Consider the following 21,334-nt stretch of genomic DNA (forward strand, 5'->3'; position numbering starts at 1 on the left):
CCTGTGATGGAGGACAGAACTGTTCCAAGCAGGGTTCAATTTGGATAGTGTCTTGGGGAGTTGGATCATTAGGAGTAGGATTAGGATTATTTTTCTTCATGGTAAAGTGGTATTTCCAGCAGAGAGTACGAGTGTAGGACAGTAAATCTTTGACGAGGGCTGTTTGGTTGAATCTGGGAGTAGGGCAGAGGTTTCGGATTGGGAGAGAGGTTTGGAGGAAAGGTTAACTATTGAATTAGGGTGTTGTGGTTCCAGATTGTGTTGATTAGAATTTTGAGGTTTTGGGGGGAGTGGAGCTGGAAGTGGGAGATTGAGTAGATGGGAGAGACTGGGTCTGTGTGCAATTCAGGAGGTTGAGGTTTGCTGGAAAGGTTGTGGAGGGTGAGTGAGTTGCCTTTCCGGAGGTGGGAAACCAGGAGATTGGATAGTTTTTTGAGGTGGAGGGTGGCATGCTGTTCTAATTTGCTGTTGGCGTGTAGGAGGATGCTCTGAACAGCTGGTGTGGATGTGGGAGAGGAAGGATTGAGGACTTTTATTAAGGATAGGTGTTGATGGGTGTGTTCATTGGCTGAATTGATGTGTAGGTGAAGGATTAGGTGGGTGAGGGCTGTGGATTGTTCAGTTTAGAACCGGTAAAGGGACTGATGGAAAGAAGGGTTACAGCCAGAGATGGAAACTTTAAGTGTGAGGCCTTTGGGGGGTAATGCCAAATGTCAGACAAGTCTGAGTAAATAAAATATGGGAGTGTAATCTGGCTAGGGCAAAGGCATGTTTGTGGAGGGAATGTAAATAAAACTTAATGGGGTCATTGTGGGGATGTTGAGAGGGTGACATGGTATTAGAATGTGGAAAGTGTTACACGAGGCTGAAATGAAAATGAAAATGTAAATAAAAATATATGGGGGAGACATAAAGATGAACTAGAAAGCAACTGGAGATCTGGTGCGAAAAAAGTCGAAAAAGTGTTGGTAAAAGCTGAGCTATGTTGATCCTGTGGTGAAATTGGCTTGGTAAACAACGATGTGCACAAAGGTTAGGTGGTTGTGTTACCGCCAAAACACATTAAAGGGCAGAGAAATTTGGAAAAATTTCGAAAAAACTGGTTGTAAATGTATTAAAAGGAGAAGTTTTGTGGTGGAAGATTATGAAAATGAGGCTAACAATTGTCTGACGAAGAAATAATGACGTTAAAACCTGTGGGAAGCGGCTAAAAATGATGAGTGATGTGGGAAAAACGGAAGTGGAAATAAAGCGAAAGTTGTTAGAACTAGCTGAAAAGGTTGTTTAATAGGTGAAAGGAACTGTTTGTGAACTGGGAACGGTGGATTTTATAGCAGCAGTAGTGTTGGAAGCGGAAAAAAAATTTTGGTTATGGTTTTTAAGTGGGTTACGTATTATTGAGTATATATAGGCAAGATAAAATTGTACGGTGGGTTACGGTAAAAAGGAGAAGGTGAATACAAAGTGAGACTACTTGCACAAACAGAAAGAGAAAGTGAGATGACAGAAAAGAATTCGAAATGCAACAGTGACAATAACAAACATAATTGTTGGGTTCAAATTAATGATATGAATATAATAGAGGGAAACATTCCATGCGGGAAAAATATATCTAAAAACAAAGATGATGCAACTTACCAAAGGAAAGCATTGGTATGTTGATAAACACACAAACAAACACAAACACACATACAAAATTCAAGCTTTTGCAACCAACGGTTGCTTCATCAGGAAAGAGGGAAGGAGAGGGAACACGAAAGGAAGTGGGTTTTAAGGGAGAGGGTAAGCAGTTATTCCAATCACGGGAGTGGAAAGACTTACCTTAGGGGGAAGAAAGGACAGGTATACACTTGTGCACACACACTTTTCCATCCGCACATATACAGACACAAGCAGGCATATGTAAAGGCAAAGAATTTTGGCAGAGATGTCAGTTGAGGCGGAAGTACAGAGGCAGAGATGATGTTGAATGACAGGTGAGGTAAGAGCAGCTCCTACCCTTGTAACCACCCCTGGTGTAAAACCTGTCCCATGCACCCTCCCACCACCACCTACTCCAGTCCTGTAACCCGGAAGGTATACACGATCAAAGGCAGAGCCACGTGTGAAAGCATGCACGTGATTTACCAACTGACCTGCCTACACTGTGAAGCTTTCTATGTGGGAATGACCAGCAACAAACTGTCCATTTGCATGAATGGACACAGGTAGACAGTGTTTGTTGGTAATGAGGATCACCCTGTGGCTAAACATGCCTTGGTGCATGGCGAGCATATCTTGGCACAGTGTTACTCCGTCCGGGTTATCTGGATACTTCCCACTAACACCAGCCTGTCAGAACTCCAGAGATGGGAACTTGCCCTTCAATATATCCTCTCTTCCCATTACCCACCAGGCCTCAACCTCCACTAATTTCACGTTGCCGCCGCTCATACCTCACCTGTCATTCAACATCATCTTTGCCTCTGTACTTACGCCTCGACTGACATCTCTGCCAAAATTCTTTGCCTTTACATGTGTCTGCTTGTGCCTGTATATGTATGGATGGATATGTATGTGTGCACGAGTGTATACCTGTCCCTTTTTCCCCCTAAGGGAAGTCCTTCCGCTCCTGGGATTGGAATGACTCCTTACCCTCTTCCTTAAAACCCACTTCCCACTTCCTTTCGTCTTTCCCTCTCCTTCCCTCTTTCCTGATGAAGCAACCATTGGTTGTGAAAGCTTGAATTTTGTGTGTGTGTTTGAGTTTGTTTGTGTGTCTATCAATATACCAACGCTTTCGTTTGGTAAGTTACATCGTCTTTGTTTTTAGATATATTTTTCCCACGTGGAATGTTTCCCTCTATTATATTCATATCATCATATCACTGAGAAATATAGAATTATTGCAGACAGAGATGTCTGTCTACAGTATATCTCTTGTCATATGACAGATGCTAGAACAGATGATCAGTATTTTTTATATTATTCAAATTATAGTAACTGTTGAACATGCTAAAGTTACTAACTGTTTGCTAGCATCTTCCTGTACACTCACTTCTTTGTAATGTCTTAAACAACAAATTCATCAGTTACCATAATGTTGTTTTTCTTTCAGATAACAGTACTCCATACTTTTTATGAACTACTGGAAATTAAAATTTTAAGTCAAATATGTTGCCTTTTCCTGTTGCAATTTTTCTGCTCATAACTGTAGCAGTAATGATAATAATAAAGGTTAACTGACCTAGTGCTGATGTGTTGAGTTTTCCAATGAATTTTATACTGAGCAGTGCTTTTGAATCAGTAAAACCTGATGTACAAGTAATGTTTTGACAAACAACATCCTCACGTGTACAATTTAAGTACAGTATGTTATCTGTTGAAGAGACACTGTCATCACTGTTCACTTCAGGAAGTTTTATAGTCTTTGTCACCTCTCTCTTTGGTCTTGATTGGTCCATTTCTATACTGTTTATTTCCTGAATTTCTGGTATTATATCATTGTAGCTGCTGGTTGGCAATGGAGGGTTTGATTCACATTGGATGACATACCTTCCTTGTGTTACCTGAAAGGAGAGTGTATGATATTAATTTTATTCGAATGACCCTATAGTTAAGAAAAATAGCTACTCATAACTTAGGGATATGTCAGCATTTTTTATAAGTGCTTAATGGTTCTTGAAGCTGATGCTAGTTCTAGATATGCAGTAACATAGTTTTAACAAAGCAGGGGGAAGCCTTGATCCATAGCAATGTTTCAAGGACCATACAGTAATTTAAATGAAGTGAAATAAGGAAATAATTGTAATTGAGTGTTGTTGCTTGAAACTGAAACCTGAATGTAGCACAGGCATTGAAAATGTGGCAGTGTAATGTACACAGGTGAACAAATTTATTTTAGTTGAAACTTCATGAGAGGCCGTGGTTGATGTATAAAATTTTCACCTAACATTTCGTCTCCATCTGTGGGAGACATTTTCTGAAGTCGTCTGGCTACTTCCGGACGACGTCAGAAGATGTCCCCCGCAGATGGAATTGAAACGTTAGGTGAAAATTTTATATATTGACCATAGCCTCTAGGCCAGGAAGTTTCACCTGAAGACAACACCGGCCGTGAAAGCCTACACTGTATGATTAAATTTATTTTATCTAATAATCTATAAATGCTAGCTAACATATGGATGAACAGGTGTGAGATGAACTGTTACAATGAAAACAGAAGAACAAAGATTTAAAAAGTTGTCTCATGGATAACTGTCACTGAAACAGTAGAAGAAAACATATTATTCTAAATTACCAATGGTGGTTTACAGCACCTATGGTTATTTTTCTGTGGTTATGCTATCTACAGTAACTAGAATATAGTTTCTGATAAAATATATTGTGACATTCTAGTTCACTTCTGATAATGATGAAAATGAATGTTACGATTTAAACAAGTGCTGTTTGTTTCATTATTGTGACTGGATTACCTATGATGTTTCTGTTTTTCAAAAAAGACAATGAAGAATGAAGAAGCATTTGTTCTGTTAAAAAGAAGTCCATTTTCTCTGCTTGAATGATGTGCACATTTATTTCTTTCAATAAACAGGAAGCAATTTATTGAACATTCTTGGGTTAAGCTGATGTACTCTGTGGCATACATAAGAAACTGTGTTATAAATAGCAACAACTATGAAAAAACACCTTGTGAATTGTGGACAGGATGAAAGCCTACTGTACAATACTTACATGTAATAGAATGTGAAGGTTTCATTCATGTACCCAGACAAAGATGTCTTTCTAAATTATCCATGAGAGAAGAAAAGTCATTCTTACAGGATACTCTATACAGCTGCAGTTCTAGAATTTGCCTGCCAGAAACAAGACAAGTTGTGGAACAAGGGAGTATATATTTAAGAATTTTTGAATGGTAAATACTGAATTGAAAATCAGGAAAAGGAAAATTCCAAAGGGAAGGCATATGTTGCAGAAGTACAAACCAACATTGTACAAGGGAGGAACAATGATGAACCATTGTATATCATGAAGCACTTAATTCTGATAAGGCAGTTAAATGGGTAGTTGGAATAAATGAAGGAATTAACTCCTTGAAGAATCATGATGCTTGGAAATTGGTCAAGGAACCATCTGTTGTCATTGCAGTAAAGAACAGTTTTGTATTTAAAAAGAAGGCAATTAGAGGAAAGGGAAATTTTAAAGCCTTTTTAGTTGCAAACAGCTTTAGTCAAGTTGAAGGCAAATACTAAAATGAGATTTATGTTTCTCTTTCCAATTTTCAAACAATTCATCTACTGATAACAGCCAATGATGAGAAAAATTGGCATATTGGTCAACAAAGTGTGAAAAGTGCATACAAACATAGCAAATTAAAGGAATATATATCCTTTCTTTCAGCAGAGCTGGACAATTCTGTGAAGTTTGGAATATATTGGTGGAAGTGAAGCTATGAGGATGAGTCATGAGTCATATTTGGGTAGCTCTGTTGGTAGAGTATCTGCCAGTGAAAGGAAAAATCCTGGGTTTGAATCCTGGTCTGACGTTAAGGCCAGGTGAATGGTGAGAGCCAAAGACATGTAAAACCAGTTCCCACTTGCAGAGTTCTGAGATACAATTGTCTGCAGGAATAATCCAGATGGTATGTGTGGTGAAACAGAGACCAAAGTCATGATTGTCATGTTGTGTAACATGCTCTGCAACAGGATATTGTGTGCTGGCAGTATACACCCTCTGCCTAAGCCTATTCATCCTAACTGATAGCTTGGTGGTACTCATGCCAATGTAAAAGACCAAACATTGTTTGCATAACAGCTGGTGTATGATATGTGTCATTTCATATGTGGTTGTCCCTTTGATAATGTATGAGGGGGTGTTGGAAAATAAGTTTTCCCTGTTGACAGTGGGCAGAGTTGTGTGATATGGGCAAAAGACGACATGGCAGGTGAACGTGCATGTGCAAGACACCGATACATCATTGGGTAGAGGTCAACTGCAAGCAAGCAGATGGCACTTTTGCAGTGCCTGCACAAAACGGAGGCCAGCCACTCAGTCTTTCCCCAGAGCTATGGAGAGAATGTGTATTTTGAAGTCATGGTCAAAGGCGGAAGTGAGAGCTGTTATTCACTATGAATGGGTGCGTGGAGTATCAGGCGCAGAAATTCATAACCGATTTGTAGAGGTGTATGGGTCAGGTGTGATGTCAAGGCACATGGTGCAGAGATGGTGCCAGCAGTTCAGTGATGGACGTCAACACGTGCGGTACATACCGAGACCTGGACAGACGTGCATGGCCACTACAGATGCAAATGCCAGGAAGGTGGAAGATATGATTAAAGAGAACCGGCGTATCACAGTCAATGGAGTAGTGGCAGAACTTGGGATCAGGCATGAGTGAGCTCATAAGATCATCCATGACATTCTTCGACACAGGAAAGTGTCCGCACAATGATTGCCCCACCAAGTGACCCCGACATACATGGAACAACGCATGGTGTTCAGCCTGGAACAGATCGTGCATTACCATGAATCTGGCACTGACCTTCTGTTTTGGATTGTTATGGGGGATGAAACGTGGGTCCACCATTACATGCCTGAATCAAAGGCTGCATTCATGGAGTGGAAACATCCATCCTCACCTATCCGAAAGAAGTTCAAAAGCACTCCATCTGCAGGTAAAGTGCTACTCACTGTTTTCTGGGGGGCACCAAAGGAGTTTTGCTGCTGGACTTTCTGGAAGATGCAACCATCAATGGTGCATGGTACTGTGCCACTCTGTTGAAATTGAAAGAAGTGATTCGGAAAAAGCGGCCTGGCCTTCTCAGATCTGGCATTCTACTGTTGGATGACAATGCAAGACCACACAAGGCAACAGCAATGCAAAACCTTATGGAACTCTTGGTTGGGAATGCCTACACCATCTGCCTCACAGTCTGGATCTAGCACCAAGTGACTTCCATCTGTTTCCTGCTTTGAAGAAGACTCTCGGCAGAAGGCACTTTGGCAGCAATGCTGACGTCAAACAAGCAGTTCAACACTCCTTCCATACACAACACCCTGATTTTTTTCCTGGAGGGCTTTTTGACGCTTATAAAGCTGTATAACAAATGTCTCAATGCACTTGGAAATTATGTAGAAAAATAAAAGATATGTCTTGTCTTTAATGTCTCATTCTCTTTTTTTTCCTTTCACACACAACTCTGACCACAGATGACAGGATACACTTATTTTCCAACTCCCCCATGTATATTTTACTAGTAACAGGGCTGGTATAGGTGGTGACAGGAGGCTGCATAGGACAAATCTTATGGTGGGGGTGGTCACAGGAGTAGGAGCCATGTGATAGAGAAATGGGTGCAAGAGAAGCCTAGGGCCTCATAAGGGTGTTGTGGAAACATATGTCATATACTAGCTGTTATGTAAATACTCTTCAGCCTTTTAAATATGCATAACTACCACATATTTATTGGTAGGATGTATTGGAATATGCAGAGGGTGTATACTGGCAACACAGTGCTTGTTTCACTGAAAGCACCATCGTCCTCCAGACACCTGTTTCTCAGGACACCACAAGTAAAAACTGATGTTACAACATATCACTGGTTCTCAACTGTTCATTTTCTGACTTGCCTATCTATTCCTGCCACCGCTACTTAGCTTTACATTCCTATTAACTCATACATGATGTTTTGTCAGTAATCATCCGCAGCTCGTGGTCGTGCGGTAGCGTTCTCGCTTCCCACGCCCGGGTTCCCGGGTTCGATTCCCGGCGGGGTCAGGGATTTTCTCTGCCTCGTGATGACTGGGTGTTGTGTAATGTCAAATTCAAATGGCTCTGAGCACTATGGGACTCAACTGCTGAGGTCATTAGTCCCCTAGAACGTAGAACTAGTTAAACCTAACTAACCTAAGGACATCACAAACATCCATGCCCGAGGCAGGATTCGAACCTCCGACCGTAGCGGTCTTGCGGTTCCAGACTGCAGCGCCTTTAACCGCACGGCCTGTGTAATGTCCTTAGGTTAGTTAGGTTTAAGCAGTTCTAAGTTCTAGGGGACTGATGACCATAGATGTTAAGTCCCATAGTGCTCAGAGCCATTTGAACCATTTGTCAGTAATCTCTGTTTTGCATATTACCATGTCTTCCATCTTTAAGCTCTCGAGTTGTCAAATGTCATCTGGTGCAGTCCTCAACTACCATTCTTTCCTTATAATACATTCAGTAAGTCTTCCGTGACCAAGGGTTTGGGTGGCTTTTCTGAACTCTCCCCATTTTCTAAACCTCACCAGTTAATTTCCTTCAGCCCTCTTCCTTCTGCCAGAAAAAGTAGCCACTGGATCAGAAAGCTTGAAAATTTAAATACCTTCATATCAGTGTTCTCCTGCCACTGCTTGATGAGTGATTCTTTATCCATCCAGTAACATTGTAGAGTTTGAATTACCAGTTCCAAGTGTATCACATAAAAATAACAGTTACAAAGCAAGTTTCTAGCATCTAGTTTCACAAGTAGTGCTGCCTTTGATGGGACAGGTGATGCTTGTGACTGAATAGGTGTAGGTGGTATTGGGAGGACGTATGGGACAGGTATTGTATCCATATCTGTTACAGGGATATGGGATATGAGGCAAGGAGTTGGGAGCAGGAGTTGTAGAAATGGACAAGGATATTGTGTAGTTCTGATGGGCAGCAGAATACTATTGTGAGAGGGGTGAGAGTGACAGAGAGCAGGACATTCTCATTTCTGGGAATGAAGAAGGTAGTCAAAATGGGAGGTGGTGGACGACAGGAGCCATATGGCACCAGAGATCTGTTTTTGTATGAGATCAGGTGCGTAATTACAGTCTTTGAATCCTCAGTGATACCCTTGGTGTATTTTGCATGGGGCCACGTGCCAGTCATGAAGCAGTGCCCTTGGGTGGCTAGGCTGTAGGGAAGGGACTTTTTGGCATGGAACAGGTTACAGCTGTCAAAGTGGAGGAATTTCTGGTGGTTGGTAGGTTTGATACGGATGGAGGTACTGATATAGCCATATTTGAGATGGAGGTCAACATCAAGAAAGGTGGCTTGTTGGGTTTGAGTAGGATGAGGTGAAGTAAATGGCGGTGAAGGTGTTCAGCTTCTGGAGGAATGTGAGTGTCCTCACCCTTGATCTAGATCACAAAGATGTCATCAGTGAATCTGAAACAGGTGGGGGGTTTGGGATTCTAGGTGTTTAGGAAGGATTCCTCTAGATGGCCCATGAATAGGTTGGCATAAGAAGGTGCCACACAGGTGCCCGTAGCCATACCCCAGATTTGTTTGTAGGTAATGCCTTCAAAGGAAAAATAATTGTGGATGAGGATACAGTTGGTCATGGTGACTAGTAAAGGAGGTTGTCGATTTTGAATCTTCTGGGCATTAGGAAAGATACTGTTCAACAGTGGTAAGGCCACTGGCATTTGGGACATTAATATGAAGGTAGGTGGCATCAGTAGTGATGAGCAGGACACCATCTGGCAAAGGAACAGGACCTGATTTGGAAGGAATCAGGAGAGGACGCAAATGCGAAATTATGTAGTAGAGATTGGGAACATGGCAATTCGAAAAAGATTTATTACATGAGGAAGAGGATGTTGATGATACTGAAGTGGGCAACCTTTTGTAAAATAAAGAGCCTGTGGTAGGGAAGAGAAAGCTCTGTTTGATATGGGCAGTGAAATTAGTGAATTAGCTGAAGAATTCTGTAATTGTATAAAAGATGGTAATGAGGTAATGGATGTACCAGTGTTAGGGTTAAAACAGTAGGTGCCACAGGTAAACAGAATAAAGTTGTGAAGCATCAGATTAATTAAAATCTGAACTAGGGTCATAGATTTGGTACACAAATTTTTTGTGGTGTCTGGTCTGAGTGCGGATATTATCTTGGGTATGGATTGGTTACTGGTAATAGAGTGCAAGAAATTAACTGTGTGGATGGTTTTATCAATTTTGATAACCGAGGATCAGAAATGAAGATGAATTTGGAGGGTATGGTGATAGATAACAATAATTTAGTAGGACAATTGGAGACAAGATTGATGCCAATAGGAATGGACATTGGGTATTTAGAACTGAACCTAGACTGTGGTTCTAATGAAGGTGAAAGAGGAACAACAGAAGCATTGAAGGTCTAAATGGACAAGGTAGAAGGGTTAAGTGAGCAGCAGACAGATAAGCTAAGAGAAGTCCTATGGGTGAATAGAGAAGTATTTTCAGAGAAGCCAGGTAAAGTTAAAAGCTTTGAATGCAAGTTAGATCAGAAACCACATTAACCCTTTGCAAGAAAACCTTTCCCTATACCGTTTACTTTGAGAGAAGCTGTACATAAGGAAATTGGGAGGATGATTGAGTGTTGTGTTACAGAGAGAAGTAAAATTGAATACAATAGTCCATTAACAGTTGTTGGCAAGAAAGATGGTAGTGTGGGATTGGTCATAGATGCTAGGATGTTGAATACCATAGTGAGTAGAGAGACTGATCAAACTGAGAATATGGTACTGTGGGAATGGTCATAGATGCTAGGATGTTGAATATCATAGTGAGTAGAGAGACTGATCAAACTGAGAATATGGCTGGAATATTCCAAAAATATTACAATATGAATTATCTGAGCAGTCTTGATCCGACAGCTGGGTACAGGCAAGTCCTGCTCACAAAGAAGTGTGTTTTTTTGGTAAATGGAAATGTTACCAATACCCTGTGATTCCATTTGGCTTAAATATTAGTGTGTCAGTGTTCATTCTGGCCCTCGACCAAGTATTAGGACCAGAGATGAGTTCTAAAGAAACAATGCATGTGGACAACCTTTTGATTGCCACTGAGCCTTGGGAAGAGCTTCATGGATTGTTGGATGAGGTGTTTCAAGCTTTGAGGAAAGGGAGTGTGTCCCTTAGTCTTAAGAAATGTGAGTTTGTAAGAAAAGAAATAACATTCTTGGGTAGAATCTTGTCTAGTGCTGGTATTAAGGTTAACCCTAAAAGGATGAAAGCAGATAAAGAGTGTCTATCTCCAAAGACTCGGAAACAGTTGAAGTCATTCCTAGGTTTGTGCAATTTTTATAGAAATTTTGTGTCTGGACAAGTGTTCAACAACTTACGTTTAAACAAACTATTAAGTCCTAAAGTGCCTTTTGTTTGGATGGATGAATGCAAAGAAGCATTTAACCATCTTAAAGAGGCCATGAAAGAGGAGAGGATTTTGCACCATCTCAACCTTCATCAACCTTTTTGTCTGGGAACTGATTCCAGTGGTTATGGTATTGGAGTTGAATTATTTCAAAATTTTGGGGAAGATGAGAAAAGGAAGATCATATGACAATTGCTTTTGCAAGTTGATCATTAATGAGGTATGCAAGAAATTATAGTGTGATTGAAAGAGAAGCTCTGGCAATAATTTGGAGATCCAAAAAATTCAGAGACTACCTGTGGGGCAACAAAACTCATTTACACTGATCACAGAGCTCTTATTTTTTTAAGATATTTAGATTGATGTGTACACAATTGATGACGTGGACAGTGTTTATGCAACAATTTGAGTTTGAAATAAAAAACCTCACGGGCACACAAAACAAAGTAGCAGATGCACTATCAAGGTTACCATTGGGAGAAACTGGAGAAGCAAGACAGAAAGTAGGTGGCGAAAATGTTAAATTGTTCTATACAAAGGGACTTCCTGGAGAAAAGAAGATAGAAGGCATCTGTAAGTACATGAGGAGTTATCAGAATCATGACAAAATATGGAAAATGATAAAGAGGGACTTAGCTATGACAGGTACTAATAACAAATTGACGAAATATTACAAGGTGCATTGTGGGGTTTTATTTAGGCAAACTAATGAAAATTCAGAAGATTGGAAAGTGTGTTGGCCCAGTGAGAACATAGATGATATAATTCCTTTGAGTTTTGGAGACATAGCAGCAAAAAAGTGTATAAAAAAATTGAAAGAGTGTATAATTTTTGACAACATGGTGAAGAGAGTAAACAACCATATTAAGATGTGTGACAAATGTCAATGACCCAAGGTTACTAATCAGATGTTCAGACTTCTCATGCAAAATGTCAAACCAGATGACTTAGTGGAATTGTTAGCAATGGATTGTTATGGCCCCTTGTTGAAAACAAGTAAGAAGTAGGAGGAAGGCCTTGCCAACCATGGAATAACAGTAATATATATGCCAACTTACCATCCAACAGGAAATCTTGCGGGATGTTACATGAGGGAAATGGGCTGACTGTGTCGTACATATTATAGCAATAACCATAGTTCGTGAGGAGATATTGTGGAAAATATTGAGGATGTAATGAAAGCTGTAAGTCATGATGTAACGGGATTTACTCCTTATGAAATTATGAAGGGAAAGAGATTTTTGGGTTTTGTTGAGGAGAAATTGTCTTTTCCCCACAGAGAGGAATTAAGTTGGGGTGAGAAAAAGAAAAGAATGAAAGAATCAGTAGAAAAGAAGTTGGAGGAAAGGAGGAGGCAACATGATGAGAAAATAAAGAAGGTTGGTATTAAAGTAGAAGATCTAGTCTTAGTGAAGACATATGAAAAATCAAAAGAGATAAGTAATAAGATTTCACATTTTTTATGTGTATAAGAGTCCATTTGAGTTAATAAATATACCAGACCCAAATGCATTCTATTTAGTTTACCCAAAGTCAAAGAAGAAATTTGGTCTTAAGAATATAGTAGATTTGAAACCATATTATACTAAAGTAACAAAAACCGTGAGTGTGAACAAGATGGGAATTGTTGTTGAGAGTAATATTTGGGCTATAGGATGAATGAGTAGAGGCCGAGTGTATAATTTTGCTTTGAAAGACAAGAAGATAAATTTGATGAATGGGTACTTGAAGGCAGTACTCAGAATCTAGGTGGAGGACTTAATTCCAATATTGATGACTTAATCGAAAGAAATGGTTAAAGAGGAGTTCTTGCGTGTGGGATTTTGTAGTACTGTGATTTGGAATAATGAAAAAGTAAGCTGACAGATGGGGTGAGTGGTTTGTAAATGTGATGGGATATTTAATTAGTAATTTAATAATTGAGTTTGAGTTGTTACAGCATGTGATGAGAAGCAACAACTTCCAAGAGATACACCATGTTATGAAAAAAAAACCACATGCAATGACTATTTGTAAAGGGATTTAATGACAGAACATTCAAGTATACAGACAAAAGCAACAAATGAGACTCGCTGATATAGAGTCATTCATGTGAAGCATAGTACAGACACTCAAGGTGTGATGAAAAGCATAGTGTAACATGTATTGTAGGTAGAGAACTGATTAGATATGTCTTCAATTTTAGAATGTAAATTTATGGTTATTAATTATTTTGCTCGGATATTTGTAATAATGCAGACATTTCTTGTTACTCTTTTTGGAGTCACAAGCCCAATGACATGTTTAATTGTGGAACTTTTGATATTATTCTATAAGAGGTTTGTAATACACTCTTTCATTATTATTGGGTAAATTTCATACTTCATCATGATATATTGGATTATTGAGGCTATATGTTGTGAAAGGTAATTTTAAAATTGAAATTGACATAATCAAAGACTATAACTAGTTTTAGGTAGATGGGACTCACATGTGTCAAGGACATAATTAAAGACCATAACTAGTTTTAGGTAGATGTGACTCACATGTGTCAAGGGTATTTTATCTTGAGAGATTCTTGGGAAAATCTCATGACAAAATGGGGGGGGGGCACATGTGATTCTATGACTAATAATGAGATATAATTTTTTTTCCTTTCTTTTGCTGCCTTGTACTTCATAGATATATTTTTGATGATGTAGAATATTTTTCATTCGGTTATATAGTGTAGAAAATGAAGTGTGAATATGTTTACTTTGCTGTTTTATGTATGAGTTCCTTATGTAAAGACTTAGATTTTTTCTGATGATATGTCAAATAGTTTTATTAAATGTATTGTGTGAAATAGAATGCAATGGGCAGAAGTGTTGTAAGAACAGTGGAGTGAGAGAGTTATCAATAGTTGTCGAGTTGAACAGTGTGGGGCAGACAGTCGCAGATGACTCGTGAGCATCGCAGTAGTAATGGTGGGCGATATTAATACCAGACATTAGTGTGTTAGATGTGGTTTTAAATGTGATTTTATGATGGAAATTCTAAACAAACATTGTATTACACGTATGCTATTGTTTTTTGCACAATGAAACTTGTGGCAGTGAAAATGCACTCTTGAACAGTCAGTATTGTCGTTGGTTTAGAATAGAACTGTATTACATAAACTATGAATTGTAATATTGCTCATTTTCTTTACTATGATGTATGATGTATGCTAAAACACGAACTGCCAATGTGGAAACCGTGAACTGTGTTGCTACGTAAGTGACTGTTTTTGCTGGAACAGTGTTATCGTGAACCATGAATATTAACAGCAGATGGACTGTCTAACTTTGCAGTTGGCCAATTATGGCAGATAGAATGTTAATTTAAACACAATGTGTGGACTGTGCTAAACTATTGTGTGTGAAAGCTTCAGCTGAACTAATATTACCTTCAAGTGCTGCATAAACAGTTACTCTGTTCTGGCCTAAGACAAACGGATGCTACAAACTTATTATCACTGCTAGCCAAAACCAGATGTAAGGAAAGAGGATTATTAATGCCAAGGACATGACTAGATGAACTTATGGGATTCATATCAGCAACTTCAAATTGCTTCTGCTGCTATCGTCACATCATACCGATCCAGAACAGATAAGACTCAAAACCATTCCTCTCTAGAGAAACTCACAACTGTAACCAATTTAATTTCTTTCTGTTTTGTAACAGACAATTCCTTAATGTTTCACTCTGTAAATAAAAGTATAGTAGTGTATTGTAAAGACTGTTCACCTTCAATGATTGTTGACCCCACCACTAACAGTAGTTACTGCCATCCTTTTATTTGGTTTTACTTTTTGGTGCATTTGCACTAGCTGTTGCATGCATTGTGTGCATCTCTAGAGGGGTGTGCTTTGAGGGGTAAATACAGTTGTTTAGGCAGGAGAATTTATGTGTTGTACTGTGAAATGTTGCCAGATGTGTAAGTTGAGGCATGTGTGTAAGTTGAGGCATGTGCCATTGAAGTTATTTACACCGACCAACTACAAAGAAGTAGCTAATGTATGAGAGGGAACTTTGACTCTAACAGCTGTCAAAGTATGTGATCTTTGTTTACATGCCACTTAATGTCAAATTTCCATTCAATCATGTTTAGATGCAAATTTATCTGGGTTTAACTGTTACTGGTAAGCAAAATTACACTATACTGTGTCCTCATTTAGCAAATTAACTTCAGAGAGTTTTACTGTTTTCTGCTAACAAAGGATATTATTATCAGAATTTTAGCAGGATTGGTAAACTTCTCATATAGAGGTTTGCTTTTGAAGTTTCGGGAAGTAAAATGGGTCCTTGGGGTTTATGCAATATTAATTTACTTCATGCTGTTTTTCTTTAAACATTTTATGGATACAAATTCACAGTCACAGTAAATCTCCAGGAACTGTTTTCTTCACATGCTCCACCTCTAATGGTTGCACAGTTGGCTGAATGTTAAACTCTGATGTTTCTTTCTTCCATTATGAACTATACACAATAAATTCAGAAGTCCAAGAACAGATATAAGGAAAATTATTAGCCATGAAATGAATAAATTTTGTAAGGCAAATCAAATCATTGATCAATAAATTCAATAAATCCTTTAAAAGAAGCTGAAAACCTAGGAATATGAGACAGTCATCTAAGGCAGATCTGTTAGATTTACTTAAACACGCATGCCACACTCGACCATCAGACATTAATTTTGCCAAACAATTAGTTAGAGAGATAGCAAATTCATTAGGTCACTGAGAAACAGTAATTCTTCTGGCTGTGACAATACTACAATCAAAGCATTAAATTCTTGGTGGAGATAAGCACCAGACCACTAATTACAGATCACTCTTCATCCTTCCTGTGTCCTCAAAAATATATAAGAAGGAACAACAGTGTATTATAGAATCATTCTGAGCACAAAAATTTAAGGACATCTCAATCTGGCTTCTGTAAAGGTTGCTCTATCAGGAATACAATGTATAACCTCACAAGCTCATTTCTAATAGAGCTGAGAAAGAAAAGTCATGTTTATAATATCTTCTGTGGCCGTGTAAAGGCCTTTCATTGTCTAAATAATAAAACTGTGTAATATGGCATAATGGGACAACATATCAGAATACTTTGATAATATGCCAGCTACAAATTACAGAACTCCATATTGGTCATTGTGTACATAGGTAACAATCAAGTATCTGTTTTATATGAATGTCATTTGCAGAAAACAAACACTTTGAAATACAGCTAGCTGATTTTCATTGTAATTTTAATATATACTATTGCTAATGATCATAATCAGAATTTTAATGCAAACAAATGTTTTATTTCTTCATATATTTGTGATTTGAGCCAATCTTGTACAAGTAATTCTCAAAATGATGTACACGAACATTATGACTCCTCAAATTTTCATGCAAAAAAGCAATAGTTGTTTTTGAAGCATTGAATGAAATATTACTGAAAACATGTTAGGAATATCAGAAATCATATAATTAAAAATAATTTACATTTTCAACAATTTGACATAATTCATTGTTTACTCAACAAGAACTGTATATCCATAAGAAACAGGTAGTGTAAATCTGCTAAACTATTACTCTGTATAAAAAATTGTCTCAACACTAAGTGTTTTTCAACAATTAACCATTCATATCAGCAAAAACTTGATTCTAATTCATAAAATTCAACAATCACCATCTATGTACTCTCCATTATTGTCATTTTAAGTAATCCATGCAGTAGAAGCCATGCTGTGGCAGTGCTGGATCAGTTTTTGTGCCATCAACTCTGTGCATGTCCTTATCACAGTTTTAATGTTGTAATAAACAGTAAAAGTCAATATTTGGTGTGTCAGCTACATTATTTAGTAATCAATAAGCTGCAAAATTGTCCTGATATTGCATACTGAACTGCAGGCACCATTTACAAGAGAAATTATTTATATTTCATCATGTAGTCTCATTCGGAAGAACATTTGTATTTTATCTCTCTGTGTATAGCATAACAACATTTATTTAAGTATTCATCATTAATTGATATATTAATGTGTGTTATTATGTACAAAGGTATATTATATGTAAAACTGTTAATATTAACAAAAAAATCCAAATATCTCTTGCACATTGTGCAGCTGTAGATGAAATGGATCAATAAATCAAAATAAATCATGCTGAGTTATGCTAGCCACACACTGCACTGCAGATTTCAAGTCAACTATTCAAGTGTGTTCGTAGGAAGAATAGCACAGTTCAACTTGGTGGAGATTGAACTGATATGTGCTTAAAACTTCAAGAATGGCATAATAATTATTTCTCAGTTTCAGGTCTACTCTAAAAAGCAAAAATTTGGAAGAAAAACAATAAAAATCACAGAAGACTACAGATGCCAAAGCCAGTATTCTTAGCCAAGAATATGACTGCACAGAAGAAAAAGTAAAGTAAGAGATAGCTAGCCAATAATTACTAAATAATTACTGCCCAGGCTGTTACCTTCCAGTAAAACCAAATGATATACACAAAACTTACTTAAGCAATCATTTTCCTTTTTCAGCCTGAGTATGAAGAAGCTAGAAAAGAAGCTAGAAAATTTTATAGTGATGGGGTCTATCTGAGGTGTATTGTGGAAGAGAGAAGGGAAAAATGCATTTTCTACATGGTGACATCTGTACTCTGGTTGACTGTCTCTCTTGATCTGTGATCCACTTTTCCAACTTTCCACTCCCCTAACTTTTTCCACAACTGTCAACCTTGAAAAGTAACCTGTGATTCAGAGTGATACATTTTGAATTTATTATGCTAAAAAGTGATCTTTGGTCTTATATAAATTTATATAAATTTTAGATAATATCAGCAGAAGTTTCTAACTTCTGTCTGAGCATCCTCCTACATAATAGCAGGTGTGAGAGTTGAATACCAGAGTGGAATGTAACAGATCAACTTTGATAGCAAACTGAACAGTTCAGTACCACATTCTTCAGCTCATTGAGGACTAAGAAACCACCAACATTCAAATTAATAAGATAACTAAAATGTCATTACCAGTAATCACTACCTAGAGGATAATACAATATACAAATGAATGTACCTTGTGAATGCATTAAAGCAATAAAGTCGTCAGTTGTTATGAACACCTGAAATTGTTACATTCTAGCATATAATGAAATCATGTTACAAGTTGCTCATTTTTTATTATCAGCTAAAATACTTCAGACAAAGTTTACCTCACAGATATTATTCAGTGTACACCTATTAGTCATCAACATGATCTACATATGTAACTATATTAAATATTTTTTGGAATAATTATGAAATTTTGTGAATTATTGTCACTCAGATTCTACAAACAAAGTCTAAAACTTACTTTCTGTTTTAAATGTCAGAACTTCCATTGACACTGATAAAAATGTTTGTTTAGTAAAATGTTTGAAACATTATAGAAATGCTGAACCTAATTTAAAACTGTAAAAATCACTATTTGTGTTGCATATCTGAAGCAAATTCCTAGCCTGACTTCTTTTTTGGACTGAGTTTGTATATTGATTGTATGGTAGCAGTTGTAATATTTCCATCTGGTTGTTAAATTAAATGTGATATTTTTTAATTGTAAGACATGAAATCTGTACTGACAACACATTACCATTATCATGAAATGTATGTAAGTGATTAAGTTTTAGAATTTGTGGTTCACTGTTGATCCAACTCATGTGATGTAAATTATTTGTTGCATTGTGGAATAAAATGTTGTAACAAGCTTTTCAGTGTGCCTCGGACTCATTTCACATTACACATCATAGGACCTCATTTCCATTTCAAAGTAGATTAATTATTTAAAATAGAAAGAAACAATCCACATGGGAAAAATATATTAAAAACAAAGATTCCATGACTTACCAAACGGGAAAGCACTGGTAGATGGACACAATAAAAAAACACAGAAGCACACACACAAAATTTCAAGCTTTCGCAACCAACGGTTGCTTCGTCAGGAAAGCGGGAAGCAGAGGGAAAGGCGAAAGGATGTGGGTTTTAAGGGAGATGTCTGCTTGTGTCTGTATATGTGTGGATGGATATGTGTGTGTGTGCGAGTGTATACCTGTCCTTTTTTCCCCCTAATGTAAGTCTTTCCGCTCCCAGGATTGGAATGGCTCCTTACCCTCTCCCTTAAAACCCACATCCTTTTGTCTTTCCCTCTCCTTCCCTCTTTCCTAATGAAGCAACCGTTGGTTGCGAAAGCTTGAAATTTTGTGTGTGTGCTTGTGTGTTTTTTTATTGTGTCTATCTACCAGCGCTTTCCCGTTTGGTAAGTCGTGGAATCTTTGTTTTTAATACACTCCTGGAAATGGAAAAAAGAACACATTGACACCGGTGTGTCAGACCCACCATACTTGCTTCGGACACTGCGAGAGGGCTGTACAAGCAATGATCACACACACGGCACAGCAGACACACCTGGAACCGCGGTGTTGGCCGTCGAATGGCGCTAGCTGCGCAGCATTTGTGCACCGCCGCCGTCAGTGTCAGCCAGTTTGCCGTGGCATACGGAGCTCCATCGCAGTCTTTAACACTGGTAGCATGCCGCGACAGCGTGGACGTGAACCGTATGCGCAGTTGACGGACTTTGAGCGAGGGCGTATAGTGGGCATGCGGGAGGCCGGGTGGACGTACCGCCGAATTGCTCAACACGTGGGGTGTGAGGTCTCCACAGTACATCGATGTTGTCGCCAGTGGTCGGCGGAAGGTGCACGTGCCTGTCGACCTGGGACCGGACCGCAGCGACGCACGGATGCACGCCAAGACCGTAGGATCCTACGCAGTGCCGTAGGGGACTGCACCGCCACTTCCCAGCAAATTAGGGACACTGTTGCTCCTGGGGTATTGGCGAGGACCATTCGCAACCGTCTCCATGAAGCTGGGCTATGGTCCCGCACACCGTTAGGCCGTCTTCCGCTCACGCCCCAACATCGTGCAGCCCGCCTCCAGTGGTGTCACGACAAGCGTGAATGGAGGGACGAATGGAGACGTGTCGTCTTCAGCGATGAGAGTCGCTTCTGCCTTGGTGCCAATGATGGTCGTATGCGTGTTTGGCGCCGTGCAGGTGAGCGCCACAATCAGGACAGCATACGACCGAGGCACACAGGGCCAACACCCGGCATCATGGCGTGGGGAGCGATCTCCTACACTGGCCGTACACCACTGGTGATCGTCGAGGGGACACTGAATAGTGCACGGTACATCCAAACCGTCATCGAACCCATCGTTCTACCATTCCTAGACCGGCAAGGGAACTTGCTGTTCCAACAGGACAATGCAGGTCCGCATGTATCCTGTGCCACCCAACGTGCTCTAGAAGGTGTTAGTCAACTACCCTGGCCAGCAAGATCTCCTGATCTGTCCCCCATTGAGCATGTTTGGGACTGGATGAAGCGTCGTCTCACGCGGTCTGCACGTCCAGCACGAACGCTGGTCCAACTGAGGTGCCAGGTGGAAATGGCATGGCAAGCCGTTCCACAGGACTACATCCAGCATCTCTACGATTGTCTCCATGGGAGAATAGCATCCTGCATTGCTGCGAAAGGTGGATATACACTGTACTAGTGCCGACATTGTGCATGCTCTGTTGCCTGTGTCTATGTGCCTGTGGTTCTGTCAGTGTGATCATGTGATGTATCTGACCCCAGGAATGTGTCAATAAAGTTTCCCCTTCCTGAGACAATGAATTCACGGTGTTCTTATTTCAATTTCCAGCAGTGTATATTAATTATTTTATATTCTAAATCTTAATTTCACAGCTATTATTTTTAATTGAGATTATCCTTACATGCTTCTATAATATATAACAGCCAAAGTTATTCTTGGATTTATATAGCACAAACATACTGATATTAATGAAGGTACTTACCTCAAACTGTATAATCTTAAGGAACTCCCTCTTTTCACCATCAGACATCCACAGTAAATATGGTACATTAACAGTGATCCCTGCTTTTCTGACTGGGCTGTCACCAACTTTGTATACCTAAATAATGAAGACATTATCTTTGTTGTGAATATTAAATTTTTTGTGTATCAAAGACAGTACAAGATGTTGTAAAAACATAACATATGACGGTAAATATTTACATTTAATTGAGAACTTCATTTTCATTTTTGTGTAATGTTATCATAAGTTTCAATCCCTAATTGAGTCTTATGGTGCATATTCACTTTCTACCGAACATTCTAGTATTAA

The 21,334-nt window shown here is 38.9% G+C and overlaps 1 protein-coding gene across 1 annotated transcript in view; it reads right to left on the minus strand.

The window, feature by feature from the left end:
- LOC124795477 (integrin alpha-4-like) overlaps nt 1-21,334 on the minus strand; it is a 554,156-nt gene that overhangs the window by 94,484 nt on the left and 438,338 nt on the right. The window contains exons 19-20 of the mRNA XM_047259514.1: nt 21,005-21,121; nt 3,227-3,548 (exon numbers count right to left, since the gene is read on the minus strand). Coding sequence (XP_047115470.1) covers nt 3,227-3,548; nt 21,005-21,121 — 439 coding nt within the window. The remainder of the gene's footprint in view (nt 1-3,226; nt 3,549-21,004; nt 21,122-21,334) is intronic.

This window comes from Schistocerca piceifrons, chromosome 4 (genome assembly GCF_021461385.2).
Source record: "Schistocerca piceifrons isolate TAMUIC-IGC-003096 chromosome 4, iqSchPice1.1, whole genome shotgun sequence".
Taxonomy (NCBI): Eukaryota; Metazoa; Arthropoda; class Insecta; order Orthoptera; family Acrididae; genus Schistocerca; species Schistocerca piceifrons.